The sequence below is a fragment of the Biomphalaria glabrata genome, chromosome 9 (genome assembly GCF_947242115.1).
Source record: "Biomphalaria glabrata chromosome 9, xgBioGlab47.1, whole genome shotgun sequence".
In the NCBI taxonomy this organism is placed as follows: Eukaryota; Metazoa; Mollusca; class Gastropoda; family Planorbidae; genus Biomphalaria; species Biomphalaria glabrata.
The window spans coordinates 21,767,890-21,788,016 of NC_074719.1; the positions used below are offsets into that span (position 1 = coordinate 21,767,890).

The 20,127-nt window shown below is 36.9% G+C and overlaps 1 protein-coding gene across 2 annotated transcripts in view; it reads right to left on the minus strand.

Moving 5' to 3' along the window:
• Positions 1-1,106: 1,106 nt before the first annotated feature.
• LOC106059731 (uncharacterized) overlaps positions 1,107-20,127 on the minus strand; it is a 62,543-nt gene continuing 43,522 nt past the window's right edge. For both annotated transcript variants that reach the window (XM_056040074.1, XM_056040073.1), the window contains 2 exons: positions 19,950-20,100; positions 1,107-3,921 (listed from right to left, as the gene is read on the minus strand). In XM_056040074.1, the coding sequence (XP_055896049.1) occupies positions 3,065-3,921; positions 19,950-20,100 (1,008 nt within the window). In that variant the 3' untranslated portion in view covers positions 1,107-3,064. The remainder of the gene's footprint in view (positions 3,922-19,949; positions 20,101-20,127) is intronic.

Genomic DNA, 20,127 nt, shown 5'->3' on the forward strand with positions numbered 1-20,127 from the left:
ATTTAAAGCACACATTTCATTATTATTACTTTTCGTTTGTTTTCATCTTGATTGTGTGAATAGTCTTATCATTTGTAATTTTGACTTATTTTGTAGCAATTGTGCTTTTGTGGCAAAACAAATAAAATTGTTAAACTGGGTGCAGCTCAGAGTACGCGATGCAGTGGCCTAACCCTCGGAGACTCATCAGTTTCAAATGTCGGATAAAGATGGAGACCCTGAGATGATCACAGTACAGAGGACAAGGTCAGGGGAAGTCAACTATGAAGAAGCATGTTAAGAGCCTCTATCAGCATTTTCCTATTTAACGTATAATTTGCCAAGTTGAGGACGTTGTCTTGGGCGGCCGTCTCATTAGCCACCCTCGAACGCCGCTCCTGAGTAGAGCTTTATATACCCTTATCTTGCATTATATTTTGTTTTAATTCTTTTTTATTAAACAATACTGTGAGGCATACCTTTTTATTCTGACATACTTTTGTTTTCCTCACATACAAACCTGCACTATGTGTGTGCTCTAGATCAGACAGTCCCTTTGTAGTTGAATGGAAGTTTTCTCTCAGTAGATCTCTATAAATTACATATACAACAATCTGACAGATATATTTTAAAAATAAGACCTAGAAAGCATGTGGAGGGATTGTTTTAAAATAATAATTCTAATTGATGATACACTCTGTAAATGTCTTCTAGACCTCTAGGCCTCTAGTTTGAGCGTCTACCCCTCCCCCTCATTTAAGAAATCATACTAGTTGAAGGGAAAAAAAAAGGAACATTAATTTTATCACGTAGTCTTCTGTTCTTAATATCCTCGATATCCAAAGAAAATTTTATTTTATCAATATTCAACAAATCTGTATAGCATGGAGTTAATATCCTTTTTTGAGGAAATTTACGATTTAAGTATCAGTCATCGATGTTTGTCTCCATTTCCAAGAAATAATGTATTTTTAGAATTAAGACACTAAAATCATTGCTCTCCCCTAACGTACATAAAACACAATAATACAATGACACTACAGGATTGCAAAACTTATATCATCTTGTATCAAGTTAGATTTAACAAATTAAAAATTAACAACACATTTTATTGTCGTTAATAAACAGCCTCAGGACACAGTCTGTCGATGAAATAATGAAAGAACAATTGTAGTTTTAAATGTAAGAAATGTGTACATTTTTTAATCATGAAAAGAAAAACAAATCCATAGAAATGCAGCTAAAATATAAATGCAATAAGGAAATAGCATACGTATTAAATATAAATAGTATTTACAAATAGTGCACGAGTCTAGAAAGATAAACAAAGGTATTTTCAATGATTTTACACTTTGGATGATAATTGTGTATTTTGTTCTTTTTAGTTATAAACATACAACCAGTCAGAATAAATATTTTGTTACTGTGCAATGTTTAAAAAAAACAATCACTCTAATCAGAGGTGACTCTTATTTTTACTCGTGTAGCAACTATAAACTAGGATCTACCAATCTATTAACAGTATTCAAATGTTAGGGGAACAATGTTTAATATGTTAAAATCTCTATTTACTCTTCAAACTAGATGTTGTTGTTTTTGTATGTCCTAAGCGCCTGTAGAGCATACTTTTGAAACTATTCACTTGGGTGGTCAAGAAGATTGTTGAATTTCTGACTCAATTGTCCATAGGTAATTTATTTTAAAATCAATCCAATTTGATTGTTTACCACTACAGCTCTGAATAGTTGCATTGACTTATGATTTGCAAGAAGTGATAGAGAGGCTGGACATGATAGGCGTAGATGAGCTCTTCTGTCTAGTGCTAGAGAGACTGGACATGATAGGCGTAGATGAGCTCTTCTGTCTAGTGCGAGAGAGACTGGACATGATAGGCGTAGATGAGCTCTTCTGTCTAGTGCGAGAGAGACTGGACATGATAGGCGTAGATGAGCTCTTCTGTCTAGTGCTAGAGAGACTGGACATGATAGGCGTAGATGAGCTCTTCTGTCCAGTGCTAGAGAGACTGGACATGATAGGCATAGATGAGCTCTTCTGTCCAGTGCGAGAGAGACTGGACATGATAGGCATAGATGAGCTCTTCTGTCTAGTGCGAGAGAGACTGGACATGATAGGCATAGATGAGCTCTTCTGTCTAGTGCTAGAGAGACTGGACATGATAGGCATAGATGATCTCTTCTGTCCAGTGCTAGAGAGACTGGACATGATAGGCATAGATGAGCTCTTCTGTCTAGTGCTAGAGAGACTGGACATGATAGGCATAGATGAGCTCTTCTGTCTAGTGATAGAGAGATTAGAAAACAAAAGTGTCTGTGGGGAGCTCTTTTGTGTATTGAGAGAGGCTAGAAAGTAGAGGCACTCTTCTACATATAGGGAGAAGCCAGAGGCGGTATTCTTTGTATCACGAAAATATATGAAATACAAGAACTCTTTTTTGTGAACTAAGAGTGACCGGGACGAAGATGCCCTTCTCAGCATTGGGAGAGGCCCGGGTTGGGGGTGTAGTACATGAACAAGAGATTTAACCAGCTAATGCCTGAGTTAACGAGACAAGTCCATGTCGCTGTAACTTCAGGAAGACACGGAGACTTAAGCAACAGGAGTCCAAAGATTAACAATTTCAATCAATGGGACACTTTTTTGAAAGCACATAAATCTATGTGTCTCTTGATTACGTGTGTCCTTCGATTCAACTAAAATGATGTTATCAAATGTTAAAGCCAACAAGATTGTTTACTACATTTTGTTTTTAAAGCGCTTCAATCATGTGTTATAAGATTGATACAGTACAACAAGATACAAATAAAACCACAACTAGTGTACTGAGAAATTCTGATCAAGTCATCTAATCTATGGTAACGAAAAGATAATTATAAAAATGTGATAAGGATATAATGATTTATAATTTCAAATCTTTTGTTTTATCATTTCTCAAGTTTATATATGTATCACCTGTCCCATGCAATGAAGGGAACAATAGTAATGCTCCTGATATTGTACACGTTTAACGATAATAATAGGTGAGCTCATTTTCTATAATGTTTTGTTCTTCCCATGGGACCGACTTTTATTCATCGTTAGCGCTAACCACATCAATGACTGGCGACGGAGCGCTGGAGTCTAGATCAAAGTTCGCCTCTTCTGAACTGTATTCATTGTCATCATCTTCCCCTTGGATGTCATCCTCGTTCATGTCCTCATCACTGGTCTCGTCGTCATTCAGGAGGTCGTTATCGGGACGCCACACGCTGGCTTTCATTCTGGATCTGGCTGCAGGCACACCTGGATTCGGCATATACCTCAGCGGCGTTTTGTAGCCTTGGTCGTCGTTGTTGTTGATCTCCGACGGCGGGGATGAGCCTCTGTAATCTGGTCTGGATTCGGCGTAGATACGAAGTTGGCTTTTGTTGTGTGTGTCAGTAGCTAGTAGGCTCTCCTCCGCCCATTCGTATGACGTATGACAGGACCTTGGACTCGCGGAGACAAGGTCAACCCCGGAGTCAGGGCTGATGGAGTTAGGTTCCAGCCATGGATTGTGACCTACTGGAGAAGTGAACCCAACACCGGCGTCGTCCTTTGGAATGTCGTCGATGTTTCTTTTAGAGGCGGACAGCAGGTCAACAACGCGGTGCCCCTTAGGGTCACGCTCAGACAGGTATCTCCTGTCCGACACCTTTGTTTCGACGCCCTCGGGGAGCTTGTCCTGCGACATCAAGAGGGAGAGATGAGAAAGACCTGCTTTGGCGTCAGCCTCCACATGCTGGGTCTCTACATGGCGCCGCAGATCAACTTTCCTCTGGAAAGCCCTGCCGCACCTATCACAGGTAAAAGGCTTGAAGCCCGTGTGTTTCCTACAGTGAGTGATTAAATTGGAAGACTGACTAAATGCTTTACTGCAATGACTGCATTTATAGGGCTTTTCACCTGTAAGAAAAAGAAAATAGCAATTTCTTAAAACAAGAAAAAGATAAAAATACTTAAAAGAAAAAACTCATTACCTTTTTATACAACTTGTATAGCGAGTATTTAGCTCTAAATAAGTAATGAATGGTATATATCTACCCCACTCCACCCCACCCCCTTTTCAGAAATATCTGAACACGTTATATGTTCAAAATAAACATTTTCTATTTTCTAGCCAAATGTAAATTAATTCTTTAATACTTAACAGAAAAACTATAACGGTCAAAGTAGAGTATTAGATAGTAATCATTTCCGCAATGATATAAATAAACTGTCGAATTTCTAGGAAAATAGTAAGTACCGTTTTCGAGAACCGTATTCCTCAAGGTTTTTGCCCAGAAGGTTTTGCCCACTCATTCCGAATGTGCAACGTGAACAAGAGCCAGGTAAACACGGAGATTTAAGTTACTGGGTAGAGAAAGACGTCAAGAGCCAATTGAACACGGAGGATGTAAGTTACTGGGTAGAGAAAGACGTCAAGAGCCAGGTGAACACGGAGGATGTAAGTTACTGGGTAGAGAAAGACGTCAAGAGCCAGGTGAACACGGAGGATGTAAGTTACTGGGTAGAGAAAGACGTCAAGAGCCAGGTGAACACGGAGGATGTAAGTTACTGGGTAGAGAAAGACGTCAAGAGCCAGGTGAACACGGAGGATGTAAGTTACTGGGTAGAGAAAGACGTCAAGAGCCAGGTGAACACGGAGGATGTAAGTTACTAGGTAGAGAAAGACGTCAAGAGCCAGGTGAACACGGAGGAGGTAAGTTACTGGGTAGAGAAAGACGTCAAGAGCCAGGTGAACACGGAGGAGGTAAGTTATTGGGTAGAGAAATGAAGCAGCTCTAACAGACTAGCAAGAAGAAGTGAAGTGATCCAGACCAGGTTGAAATCCTGCTGATGGGATTTTTAATGTCAGGATATTTGGACACCTCATAGATGTAATAGAAAAGTATGTAGAGAAATACTAATTAGTTTCATTAACGTTACTATATTGTTACACTACTTTCAGACATGTATATACTAGATATGAAAACACGAAGAGAAAAATTCCTTCTATAAAGTTACATAATATTTAATTTATAAAGCTAATCATCATATGGCAATGGCATAATAGCAAACACGCATAAAATAAAATAAACCGCATTAAATGACGTAATCCAATTATTTATTCTTTTAAAACGACAATAGAGGGAATGAAGTTTATAAAAAAAACTGTAAAAGGAGAAAGAGGTGGGTAGGTGGATGGTTTGGGAAAGGAAGAACCAGAGGTTAAAGTGCAGGAACAGGGGTAGAAATATAATCACAAATTATCTCCCGTTGATTAACCCAAGAGGAGATAATGACGCAGTGTTAAAGATGTGCAATTATTCAAGAGAGTTGAGACAATGGTTCGAAGATTTAATAAGCCTTCCCTTTCCCTCTCTCTCCCGCCTCTGCCTTCAAGGACCAGCTCACTATTGTTCTAAACCTTTTCAATCTTGAAGGGCTGGCGCTGCTCCTTCCTTGTCAGCAGGGGGGAGCCGTGGCGAATTAGGGCCAGAGGAGAGAAAGGGGAGTGAATGTGGAGCCAAGAGAAGTAACTCTGTCTAGCTAGATAGGAAAACATAACACTAAACACATTTAAAATTGATTACGCTTAAATTTCTAGCTCATTATCTCTGAAGACCGACTCCACATTTCATCATGAGCCTACTAACTTGAAGCCATTGTAGCATTACACATAACAGAAGACCAAATAAAAAAAAAATAAAAAAAGTGCTTTTAAAAAAGAAAGTTTTTCTCCTCATTTTGGAGGGAACTTATGGAAAATGTTCTTGTAGATTTCGAATCAGAGTTACAAGTTGTTGAAGTGTTTTTTGTTTTGCGAGGAAAGATCCAAATTCCAGTGGAGAGAAATCGATTACAGCCATTTGGGAGGCGACAAACTTGGAGTTTCCGAGGATGAGCTGCCCTAATCTAGTTTGCCGGTTCCTTCTGCTACAATAAAAGTCAAACGGAAGTGGCAAAGTCGAGAAATAACATCCTCGCCCCTGATTGGCTGCTTTGGATCAGAGTAACCGAGAGTTGCTTTTCCCTTTTGGGTGGAAAATTAGGTAACAGCCGAGGAGCGAGATTACTGCCGCCATCTTGAATTTCGGAGGAAGACCATGGTGGTAAATTGAATTCATTCTACGGGTTAGTTCTGGAAAACTTTGGGAGAAAAAAGATTGGGGGGGGGGGGGTGATGAAATTAGTGAATAGAAATGTTGTACGTAACTGATGAAATCTTAATGTTTAATTGTTGAAAGGTCAGTGAAGATCGCGGCACGGAACAATGTAGTGTGAAGATTGAAGTTTCAGCCAAATAAAAATGTTTTCTTTAACAAAAATGTGTTTGCAGTTTCCTCTTGCGACATTGTGTATACATTGTATGGACATGAAGATAAAGTCAAGGAAATCTGATTTGTCTTTGTTTGTCTTGTTTCGCTAAAATTTATTCTTAAAGTCTGTTTCTCGGTTTCAGCTCCTAGACAATATGTCTCTTTTTATAATCATTAATCTGTAAGCAGATGCCATTTTCAATAATTAAAGTATGATAATAGTATGGTGACAGAAAAAAAATGTGAATACCCAATCACCCACACTATACCCATGCCAATAGTCCGTTTATTAAAGCAAAACATGAAACGGTCGTTTATTAGGGGCGACACCCGCGATTATTGTTCAAAGCTCATCAGTTGGAAATTTCGACCTTGTGACGTAATTAGCAGGACAAGCGCAGCTATCTTAAAGCTGACTTCCCGTTTAACTCGGGATGCTGGTTAGTGATGGACATATTATAATTTCCATCTTTCGATGCGTAAGGAATTCACTATTTGACTTTGTCGGGTTTTCTTAATTAGTAGAACAATAAACGAGTTGGAAGCTAGCCTGTGTCTTGTAGAATTTATTCCATTTTAGTTTTATGTACATTGGAGTGGCTTCAATAAAAGCTGTCGCATAATTTGTAACTTAACTGTAAATGTCACAATGAACTATTCTATCAGTTGGCCACAGGCCATTGACTGCAAATAGACCAGATCTCTGTCGAGCCCAACAAGTACAGTAACCATTTGGAGTCGAACTCCCTCGTTTCTAGCACAACCGACAAGACCAATTGACAACATGAACATATTAACTGATGCGCCCCCGCATACCCGGTAGCCGCCCCGTTCATGCCACAACCCGGGGCTATGTCGCCCCCGTGGGTTAGCTCGTAAATGAAAGAGCTGGCGGAGATGCGCCCTGCTGGGATAGTCACTAACCTTCCCTTTCCACCCCACCCCCACCGTCTTTATGCGCGCGCATACGATGTTCTGTTTACCGCTCAGAGGAGGGCAAGTGTCAATTTGATTACAGGGTTGGGGGGGGGGGGGAGAGGGCGAGACCGGAGGGGGATAGATGGAGAGAGGGGCAATTAGAGAGAGGGTAGTTCGGCAAGAGGGCCACTTCTTTTTTTATTTGTATTGAGCCCCCTCCCCCCTCTTAAAGTCTCTTGCATTCCAGTTTGACTTGATGGGCGCTACTTGATTGTCTTGGAGAGCCTGCCTATTATCCCTCAGATCCCAACGGGGACTTCTCTTTATCCCTGATCCCAGTCCATGTCTGGACTTGTTGAGGTAAGATTAAGCATGGCTGATAGTATTGCGGTACCGATGGAGCCCATGCGAGTTAAGGGCTTATGAGAGTTGGGACACCCTGGCTTAGATGATAGATGTCATCACGTCCAATCTTGCTTCTCATACATAACCTGATTGACCCGATCTACTGAAGATCAGATGAGCGAAATTGGCTTATCAGAGAAACAGAACATTGTTTAATATAACAAAAAACATTATATCAATAACGACTATTTTATTCCATGATAATAAGTAGACACCAAAAAAAAAAAAAACCCAGATATATAAAAGAATAATATGGCTGGGCTGCTTAAATTACAGAACTGTAAATAAACCTTATTATTATATAGTACTTAGCAACCATATAACCCCAACAATAATGGATTAAAATTGGCCTCCATATTGTCCCGCTAACAGTAGTATTAAAGTTATTCTTTAAGAGTCTATGTTCTTGCTTAATTCTGAGTTACTGATGAAATGAATATCGAAGTTACATTATTTGCAAAGTCTAGTAGAGAAATACAAATACTCTATGCTGAATGCATTGAATCTATATGATCCACTGGATGGGCTAATCTTAATATAATATTTTCAATTAATTTAAATTAGCACACCTTTATTAGCCCCCCCCCCCCTTAAAAAAAATCATGGCTACGCCCATGCCCACTTCCCATTCTCGGTCAAGTTAAAACTTTAAACAATTATTCATTGTTCCAAACAAAACACGAATCAATTTAAGAATTAGACAAATAGCTAATTAAATAAGGTAATAAATTAATTTTGTTTGATATGAAAAAGGGAAAGATATATTGCTGTAAATGTGGTTATTCTCATTAAATAGTTGTTTTCGTTTTTTTAAAGTATATTTTTTAAATATTTTGCTTGTTTCAAACATTGACCAGTCTATTAATAGTTACATATCGAACACTACTATTACAAAACTTTTGCTTTCTGTTTGTGTTACATGTTTTGACTTTCTCACCTCCTTCCCCTCCCACATCTATTTTTTTTTTTAAGTATTTTTTTTTTAGTTTTCTTGTTTCTTTTCGATATAAAATGTAAAGCAAACTTCAGTCACCTAATTCCAAGAACGTAGCCAAGAGAGGTTACACATTTCTACCAGTGGCTGGTATTCAGAGCCAACAAAATGCATATACTGAGGTATCTACAGTGCATGATTCTGCTATTAAAAGTTTTATTTCTAAAACCTTATGTGCTATTCTCACTGACTTTCGACAATGAATGAATTGGTTGGTGCACAATTTCAAATTGATCCAGGAGTAGAAAGTGGGAGAAACAACGTGTACACGAATCCACCCAGACAGACAGACAGACAGACAGCTTTATAATAACTAAATAACAATCTCTGTTCCTAATTCTCCCTACTCCCGCCATTGCCTTCTCTTCTTTAAGATCACAATTATTGCAGAGAGAGTAATTCTCTTACCGGATCAAGTGAGTTTTGTTTCCAGCCAGCAGCGAAGGGTTCTGAACCCTGACTTCTCCACGGCCAGCTACGCCACCGGCTCTTATGGTACTAATTATTATAAGCGAGGTGTCGGGCACATGCCTCAATACAACAGTATCGCATTTCAATCCCATAAATCCATTGCTATTCTTTGTAACCAAATTGCGATGAAGCAAATTAAAGGCACAGCGGAAGTGACGTAAACTTAATCTTATTCAACTTGACGTGTAAACAGTTATGACAATTAGTCTTAATTAACTTCCACATTTTGTCAGCGTCTCAGTTACACTATGATCCATTGCCTTCAGGCGTCCTCACCATCAGTTCTTTCCTTTCTTTTTCATTCTTTCCTCATAATTATTATTTTAAAAAATGCAACAACAAAACTTTTTCTTTTTAAAAAAAAAAAAAAAAAATTAACGGGAAAAATTAATTGGTATAAAATTTCTCGGTTGACGCTAACGCCTGTAGTTTGAGAGCCTCTGAGCTGGAAGTCCGGCAACGCTTTCTCCTCGTCTCCCGGGAGTCAAAGCTCATTTAAAGGGAGGTTAATTCAATTTTTGAGCCTCGCCATCACGCAAGGGAGACAACAATGATTTATGTGTTATCTGTGTAGCTTAGCTCCCTTTGAAATCTAACTTTTTCAAGTGTCTTTTTGAATTTTTTGTATTTTCAGATTTTTTTTTCCTTTTTGCTTAAATTTTGTTGAGTCGCTTTTATTTTCCCCACGCCTTTACTCTATCAAAGAGTGCTTTAAAATGGGAGCATAGAATAATCTTGGGTTTTTCTTTGGCCACAACTTACAACTGACCAAAGAAGAAAAGTACACACATTGCTATTGGCTAAATATGAATCTTAAAAAGATGTTCTTGACATAAACCTAGATTTTCTTTTTAACAATTCGTTCAGTGTCTTCGTTTAACTAAGTTATTAATTTTTTTTTTCAATATACAAATTTATGTTCAAAATGTGATAGCCTCTACAGTATTTCCCAAACTTTTTACTTATGCGTACCCCTTCTAGAGTTTTTGTAACGCTGAGTACCCTTTGCCCCCCCCCCCCTCCGCCCCCCAATGGATTTATTTTAATAACAATCAATTTTTTTTGTAGGCTTACATACACAAAATAATAATGACTCTATCACAATTACATATTCAATTAATGAGTTTATTCTTCGCAATGCTTCCTAGATACAACAATAACATTCTAAAAAAAAATACATGGAAACATAGTTTTTACATTGAAAAAGTGGGCGTGTCGACGGAAGTTGTAACATCCTAGCCTTTTCCGGATATTTGTAGAAAATTTGTCTCCAAATATAAACTAGCACCTTATTTGAATTTGTAAAAACCCAAACTACATACTAAAAAGGATTTAAAACTTATGATACTTTATTCTAATTTATAAACTAAATTAGTATTTTTTGAAAATCAACATAGTTAACCATGTGAGACGCGAACCCCCTTCAAACTTTTCCCGTACCCCTGGGGGTACGCGCACCCCACTTTGGGAAAGACTGCTCTAAGAGATAACTTTAAAAGAATGCTCATTCTTGTTGATCACAGTAATCTGTGTTTTGTTTACATTTTGATTCTCAACTAGTGTATAGTCTCAACGCGATAAATACATATAGAGATAAGTACAAGAGAAAGGAATATAGAGAAATGTGCAGGCAATATAATGGCACCTAATGAAAACATTAAAAGATTGGGGAGAGATTTTGAAAGAAAAAGATAAAATAAACAAAGGTCAATGACGCCATACTGAATGAACAAAGGTCAATGACGCCATACTGAATGATCACAGTCGCCAACTCAATGATAGAAATTTATTTGTGCTACAAGCGATGGAGCATATACAAAATTGATGACTGAACAAGACATGTAACATACAATAGTTGGACTAGAGTTTTTTTAATGATACATATTTAGAGAGAAGAACACATGACGGAAAGTGGGTAGGCATCTAAGAGGACTCTAGCCACGGACCTCTCGTAAATCGCTTACTGAAGACATAGCCTTGACAGAGGTACAAAGCTAACAGTTAAAATGAATGAGATAGCATTGAAACAACTTTTTACAATGATATCTGTGTGAGTTAAATCAGTACCTCTTTTTGCTTGACTTCAGTCAACGGCATCCTTATATATGACTTGAGTCAATGAAATCCTTGTATATGACTTAAGTTAATGTCGTTTATCAGTGTATATGATATCATTCAGTGACATCTCTGTGTATGATGTCTGTCAATAACATCTGTGTATGATTTCTGCCGATGACATTTCTGTACATGATGATTTTAGATTGGCATCTCCTTGTATGATGTCAGTCAATGACATCTGTATATGGTGTCAGTCAACAACATATCTGTTTATGATGTCGTTCAATAGCATTTCTGTACATCATTTCAGGCAATGAGTGACATCTCCCTGTATGATGACAGTCAATGACATCTCTGTGTATGATGTCAGTCAACGACATCTTTGTGTATGATGTTAGTCTATGACATCTCTGTGTATGATGTCAGTCAACGACATCTTTGTGTATGATGTTAGTCTTTGACATCTCTGTGTATGATGTCAGTCAACGACATCTTTGTGTATGATGTTAGTCTATGACATCTCTGTGTATGATGTCAGTCAACGACATCTTTGTGTATGATGTCAGTCAATGAGATCTCTATGTATGATGTCCGTCTATGACATCTCTGTGTATGATGTCAGTCTATGACATCTCTGAGTATGATGTCAGTCAATGAGATCTCTATGTATAATGTAAGTCAACGACATCTTTGTGTATGATGTTAGTCTATGACATCTCTGTGTATGATGTCAGTCAACGACATCTTTGTGTATGATGTCGGTCGATGACATTTCTGTATATGATCTCTATCTGAGTCCTCCTTTCGTGTCTCCATTATCAGGGTGTTAAGTCTAATCAACGAACTTGTACAGAATCCCGCCCAACAGCGCCAGGAACATTTCCAAGTTGGCATGATTTCAGAAATCAGTACCAGGTCGGTGTAATTGAATCTCAGTTGAACGATGGTCACTGTGGAGGCTAGTGTCCTGTCCTGTCCACCAACAGGTCCATCAGTATGCTGGACACGGGAGGACGTTTGGTCAAACTTTGTCCTCCAGGGGAAATCACTAGCAAGATTTTTGAATAAATTGTGTCTAGCATCGCTCAACTCGTTTCCATCCCACACGGAACGACTAACACACACACTCACACAGGCAAATACGCACACTCACACACAAACATACACGTCCACACACACACAGAATGAAGGACACGCACACACAAAGAAATAGTACAATGATGGCAACACAGTACTAATGGAAACTCTCACTTCTGTTCTTCGTGATCTGAACAAGTGTTCTAAGTAGAACATCAAATACCAAAGGGAGAAATATTCTAATTAGTTGTTTTTTTTTAAATCCGTTTGGCGGGGTCCTCGCATGGGACCCAAAAAAAATCTTTTTAGAGAAGAAATAGCGAAACTTGTGATCAACGTTAATCTTATCGGTCCAGTAAAACCATATATATATTGTACATAAGTATAATGCTATATATTGTACATAAGTATACTGCTATATATTGTACATAAGTATACTGCTATATATTGTACATGAGTATACTGCTATATATTGTACATAAGTATACTGCTATATATTGTACATAAGTATACTGCTATATATTGTACATAAGTATACTGCTATATATTGTACATAAGTATACTGCTATATATTGTACATAAGTATACTGCTATATATTGTACATAAGTATACTGCTATATATTGTACATAAGTATACTTATCTTATATAATACAGACGTTACTTCAAAAAAGAAGATGATTACGTCCTACGCGTCATGCATTTAGTCATGCATATTAACCAATGACTTAAATTCTGCCAAGTCACTGGTTTTCCTGGCTAGCTCAGGCAACCCATTCCATGCTCTTATAGCACTAGGGAAGAAGGAGTATTTGTACAAATTGTAGAGTACACTAGCTTTTCAATACATTTCGTCATTTTACTTTTCCGCTGTTTATTTAGTATTTGTATTTTTCCTTTGGGGCACCTAATTCACTTTGCCTTGGGATTCCAATTATCTAAGGCCTGCCCTGAGTGAACAGAGTATTGTAAATAAAATAAGCTTTTAACTCTACCATGAAAAATTTCATGAAGTTTTAATACCTTCTATACCACTTAGAACTGACTAGAGTCAGGGTCGGTCTTAGGCCACTGCAACCTATGGGGTCGCAGTGGACCCGCGCTTTTTGTAAATTATTATATTAAACCATTATAACTTTTATATAAAAACACGGCTTCCGCGGCCTCATAATTTTCAATTGCCTCCAGAAAATCTCCTGAAAAGGCAATATATACAAAAAAGTCCTGGAAATCCCGTGAAAAATGGACAAGATTGTCATTTTTTTGGGTGCCAATAAATAAAAACAGCATTGTGAGCTTCCATTTAATAAAAATTGATTGCAAAGACGAAAGTATTTTCTAATTTTTAAAAATTTAATTTTGACATTATGCTTATCCTACCTAGACTAGGCACCGCGCAATCCGTTTCGCATAGGGCCCCGCTAGGGCCTGCCCTAACTCGAGTAATGACATTCAAACAGGAATTTCTGAGGGCAGTTGATTTATAATAATAATAATAATAATAATCTTTATTGTCCGTATGGAAATTTGTCTTATGATTTGTGCATTACACCTAACAAAAAACATTATAACTATAAGAAACCAAAGTGTACATTCACACCAGACTCACTCATAATTTACATGTGACAAAGTTTATACCAGATTGTTCTTATTTAATGATTTGATTTCCTGGGGAACAGAAGAGTGTTTGTGTCTGTTTGTCTTTGCCATCGGTGTCTTGTATCTCTTTTGTGATGGTAAAATCACAAAATCCTGACACAAAGGGTGATTCTTTATTTCGAGGATCTTGTTAGCTTTTTTAATAGATGTTTGTCTCAAATAACTGCCCAAATGGGGTTTGTTTTTTGCCAATGATTTTACCAGCAGCATTTAGGATTCTATAAAGTTTATTCTTATTTTTAATGCTCAGATTGCCATACCAGGCAGTGATATTGAAACTTAAAATTTTGCAGATATGAGCGTGATAAAACATAGCCAAGGCCTTTTCGCTAACATTAAACGAGGACAGTTTTCTTAGTAATCGTAATCTTTGCTGCCCTTTTTTGCTGATATAATCAGTATTTGCAGTAAAATTTAGTTTATTGTCTAGGATAGTACCAAGGTATTTAAAGGTTTGCACAATTTCAATAGTCTCTACAGCTACAGAAACAATATCATTTTCCTTCTTTTCCCTACGAAAATCGATTATCATTTCTTTGTTGTTTTTTTTTACATTTAATAATAAAAAATTATCTTTACAGTATTTTTCAATGTGTTCTATTTCTTTGAAATACTCATTTACGTCTGAGCTCTCTGAGAGCAGGGCAAGAAGAGCCGCATCATCAGCGAATTTTGTGAAGGAGCAAAAAGGACTATCGGATTGAAAATCATTGGTGTACAAAATGAACCACAATGGCGATGTCACAGCCCCCTGGGGCGCCCCTGTGTTAACTATGCGTTCATTTGATATAACATTGTTTACCCTAACCCTCTGAGATCTCTGGGTCAAAAATTCATTAGCCCATAGTATTATGTATGGACTAATATCCAACACTTTCATCTTTTCAATGAGTAAATGAAACGCTTTAAGTACGCTATAAGGTAGAAGTAAAAGATGCCAACTTTGCCTCATAAGTAAAATATGCCAATTTATCCTCATAAGTAAAAACATGCCAACTTAGCCACATACGTAAAACATGCCAACTTAGCCTAAAAAGTAAAACATGTCAGCTTAGCCTATAATGCCAACTAAGTAAAACATACCAACTTAGCATCATACGTAAAATATGCCAACTTAGCCTCATAAGTAAAATATGCCAACTTAGCCTCATAAATAAAATATGCCAACTTAGCCTCATAAGTAAAATATGCCAACTTAGCCTTAAAAGTAAACCATGCCAACTTAGCCTCGTAACAAAAACATGCCAATTTAGCCTCATAAGTAAAATATAGTAAAATATACCAATTTAGCCCATAGCCTTAGCCTATAATGTCAACTTAGTCTCATGAGTAAAACATACTAACCTAGCTTCAGCATGGGATTATAGCAATAAAAGGAACTTGCAATATGCAATGGAAATGTCTTAATTCGGAGATGCGTATATGAGATAACATGAATAATATATTCAGTCAAACTCTAAAGATCTCCGTTAACAGGTTTTGGCTAAACAAATTCAGAAGGCGGGAAACGGTCAGACGACGTTGAACTTCTCGTTTGCACGAGGCGACCTCTATCTAGATTACAGGGAAATCCCCGCATTCTGCCTGAGACAACGGACGCTCCCTATCGCCAAAAAGGTCATCAGGGTCGGTTGAGCATAAGCACCGATCTGGCAAACATTACCAATATTTCCTGGAAAGAATTCACGGCACGACCCAGGGGCCTTTCAGACTACCGTCAGCTCAATGAAGGCGGTTGGGTTAATTGAATCATATCATTGAATAGTTTGGTGTTCAGCTAATAGAGGAACATAATCTGGATTTTTGTCCTCAGCGAGCTCTTGCCGGACTATGTTAGTGAAATAGATTCATTCACGGACTATGTTAGTGAAGTAGATTCATTAACGGACTATGTTGGTGAAATACATTCATTCACAGACCATGTTAGTGAAGTAGATTCATTCACGGACTATGTTAGTGAAATGTAACACCATTAGGCTGAGTTATTCTTAGACTTTATGAAATAGTTATTTCACTGTTTCACTGTTTCACTTTCGTTTGTAGCATGAAGTGTCAATATTATTAAGTTGGAAGCTTTCAGTCTGGTGTCCTTGACATTGTTTAGTTTGTCAAAATTGCACCCCAGCTTCCTCTTCTCATTTCGTTACATTTTTCTTGAACTTCAATTACTTGACCTCCGCATTTTTCCATACCGCTTTCTCTTCTTTAATATCTTACTGAATCTTATTGCTTTACAGAATGTACAGGGGCTTGTAGGGTGAGCCACGAGCAGATTTCTGTGATGAAAGTTTAGTGGGAACATCCAGAAAGATCCGTTCTTAGACTCTGAATGAAATAGAGACTATTTAAAGTATGTCTACTCTGGTTAGTGAAAGAGACCGAGACATGAGAGACAGTGAAATAGGTCAACTCTTTAACTCTGAATCAACGTCATTATGATGCATGAAATTTAAATTAAACGAAATAGTTGAAAACTTATTCTTGATTTTATAATTTTTGTTTTCGAATTAGAATGAAATTCTATAGAAGTTTGCTTATTAATAGAAGGAAACAAAATGTTTGCCTGCTCAAGTTCTAGAAACACCGGTATATAAAAGAGCAGATTTTATACACGAAAGTCTGTATGCGAGGCAGCCTGTACTTTTAGTCGTCTATTTGCATGTGCAGTTTGTGAATGAGACATTTTGTAATGGTAGCTTGTTTATTAGAGTAGCCGGACTGTAAAGTTTGTTGGTATGCCAAGTTGGCACATAGACTTGATATAGGCAACAAGAAAACAACGCCTCGAATAAATGTTTTTTTTTTCCCCAGGTCTTTCTCTGTCAAGGTACAAATACATTCAGGGCCGGCCCTACAGATTGCGGGGCTTATGGGAAACGGATTGCGCGGGCCTAGTCTGGGTAGGGATAAGATTAATAAGGGAATGTTACAATTTTTTTGTTGCATTTTATTCATACTTTACTAAGTGCAAAATCACGATGAAATTAGCTTTACGAGCCATCTACAATAGAAAGTAGGTTTTCAACAACAAGCCGATAAACATTCAGAACTGACTTTTAGATTTACCATCGACTAGCAAAATGTCGCTTTTGATTTTTTTTGTAAGAGATCGAGATTGATTTAGATCATTATTCGTATGCCATTGACTATTACAGTAAATTAAATATTGGCACTTCCTGTTTTGGTTAAAATTCGCCCTATTATTTGTATTAAATGAAAGCTTACAATGCCGTTTTTAGCGGCCCCCGAATGGGGAAAAGACGCTATTAGTTTTGTGTAAAACGTCTGTCCGTCTGTCTATCTCTCTGTCCGTCCGTCCCGTTTAGATCTCGTAAACTAGAAAAGATAGTGAAAATCCGACATCATAATATTTTAGTCCATTCAAAGTTCTGATGCAACTGCTACTTTTTTCTTTTCTAAAAGCGAAAAATCTTATTTTTTAAATCACTTATGCTAGCATGTTTTTTTTCATAAAAATACACGACTTTTACAACTATTCATTATTAATGTTAAAAAACACTGGAGGCTCTTTAGTATATTTTTAACACATTTATGCAAATGGTTTACGACGTTTTGTTAAAAAAATATTTTTTTTTACATTTGTATTGCTACGTAATGTTAGTTCTGTCCTACTAGTTACTACATTTACCCAAAGATAATGTTTACTTTTTTAAGAGAAAAAAATCTATTTAGTATGCAATAAGTTGGACATAATTTAAAACAACAACCAATAGGTAGGTTTTCATATTATCGCGTGAGCTGCAGCACTACCGCGCAGATGTAGAGCACTTAACTAAAGGAAATTTTTTTTTTTTTAAGGAAATGTTTTTTTCTTTTTTTTATGATTTGAATAAGAGATTGACCCTTTACAAAACAATTAGGTCAATTAGATATTCATTATAAGACATTAGTTAGGCCAGGTTCACATCTAACTTTATATTCACTTTCACCTATCCTTTGGTCTGCTAGACCGCTAGGGCACCACACAAGATCTGTCAACCTTCTTTGTCCATTCTTCTCTTTCATTTGTGATTGACAGAATTTAATTCTGATGTTCTTTCTGAAAATATTAATACCTGCCTTTTGACCTGCCCGTGTGGACCACTTCGGGGGCCGATTATAAGTTTGTGTTTCCACAAAAACTGTCTTTGTAACCTTGTTTTGTTTTTTTTAAATCGCGACTAAGATTGGTGTTTTCCATATTGAATGACACCCCAAAATGACAATTTTGTCTATTTTTCAGGACATTTTTATGAGTTTTCAGGATATTTTAATAATTTCTGGAGATTTTAATAATTTCAGGAGATTTGCATGATTTTTTTCGTATACTTTGCAATTTCAGGAGATTTCCAGGAGCTCCTAGAAAATCATGAGGCTAGGAACCCTGTATAAGTTAAAATGGTAAAAATTAATAATTTACAAATAGAGTTAGCCCGGGGCTATGAAAGTGCGTGGCCCAATGCGGCCGCAAAGGTTGTAGTGCCCTAAGGCCGACCTGAATAAATTCTGAACTAATTCACGCTAACAATTCACTGATAACATTTATCTTCCTTTTGAGATGAATCTTTCTTTTTCTGTTATCTAACTAGAAACTCTTACTTTTGAGATGAATCTTTCCTTTTCTGTTATTATTTAGCTAGAAACTCTTCCTTTTGAGACGAAATCTTTCCTTTTTTATTATTATTTAAATCGAATATTTTAGAGACATTTTTCCAAGTGTAAAATTATTCAGAGACTTTTATTCTTAAGGTATCAAAAGTGAACATGAAAAGAGAAAGAGTCTTACGTTTCAGTTCCGTGATATAAATATAGATAAAGACTTTCTGAACACTGTTTAAAAACAAAATGCAAGTTTTAGATTTTACAGCCTTATAGCGACATAACAATATCATGTTGGACGCAAAGACTTTTCTACAAGGAACAGTACCAGAAATAAGAATGAGAGGTAGAAAGAGGAAGTGATGAGAGGAAAACATTGAGGATTAAACGGGCCTGTCTATGGAACAGACTTTAATCCTGACAAAAGACAGAGAGGAATGGAGAGAGACGGATGTCGGATCATGTGTGCTGTCCCAGCAGTTAAACAGATTAAGAGATAGGTGAAGGTGAAAATGAGTATTTATGTACTTTAGATAATACAAGTCTGCATAATCAGCAGTGGTTGAACTCTGCGTTATGTTGGTCTCACTTTTAGAATCCCCCCCCCCCCTAAATATATATTTTTATGCCATTAAAGATTGAAGTCAAAGGTGATATTAGAGTGTTATGTTGACCAGTTATGATATTAGAGAATGTTATGTTGACCAGTTATGATATTAGAGAATGTTATGTTGACCAGTTATGATATTAGAGAATGTTATGTTGACCAGTTATGATATTAGAGAATGTTATGTTGACCAGTTATGATATTAGAGAATGTTATGTTGACCAGTTATGATATTAGAGAATGTTATGTTGACCAGTTATGATATTAGAGAATGTTATGTTGACCAGTTATGATATTAGAGAATGTTATGTTGACCAGTTATGATATTAGAGAATGTTATGTTGACCAGTTATGATATTAGAGAATGTTATGTTGACCAGTTATGATATTAGAGAATGTTATGTTGACCAGTTATGATATTAGAGAATGTTATGTTGACCAGTTATGATATTAGAGAATGTTATGTTGACCAGTTATGATATTAGAGAATGTTATGTTGACCAGTTATGATATTAGAGAATGTTATGTTGACCAGTTATGATATTAGAGAATGTTATGTTGACCAGTTATGATATTAGAGAATGTTATGTTGACCAGTTATGATATTAGAGAATGTTATGTTGACCAGTTATGATATTGCAATATACAAGTATTTATTTTGGTAAACAATAACTAGATGCCTCATAGCCACAGTCATGTGTATGTGTGTGTACACAAGTATTTAACTAATCACCTATGTGTATGTGTGTGCACAAGTATTTAACTAATCACCTGTGTGTATGTGTGTACAAGAATTTGACTACTCACCCGCGTGTATGTGTGTGTACAAGTATGTGACTACTCACCTGTGTGTATGTAGGTATGTTTCTTCATGTCAGACTTCTGGTGAAAGCGTTTCCCGCAGTATGGACACGGATACGGTCGAGTGTCACTGTGAATGAGGAGATGTGTGGACAATGTGGATGACCTTTTGAAGCTTTTACCACACTGCTGACACTGTGGACAATCAAACAAAAACAATGC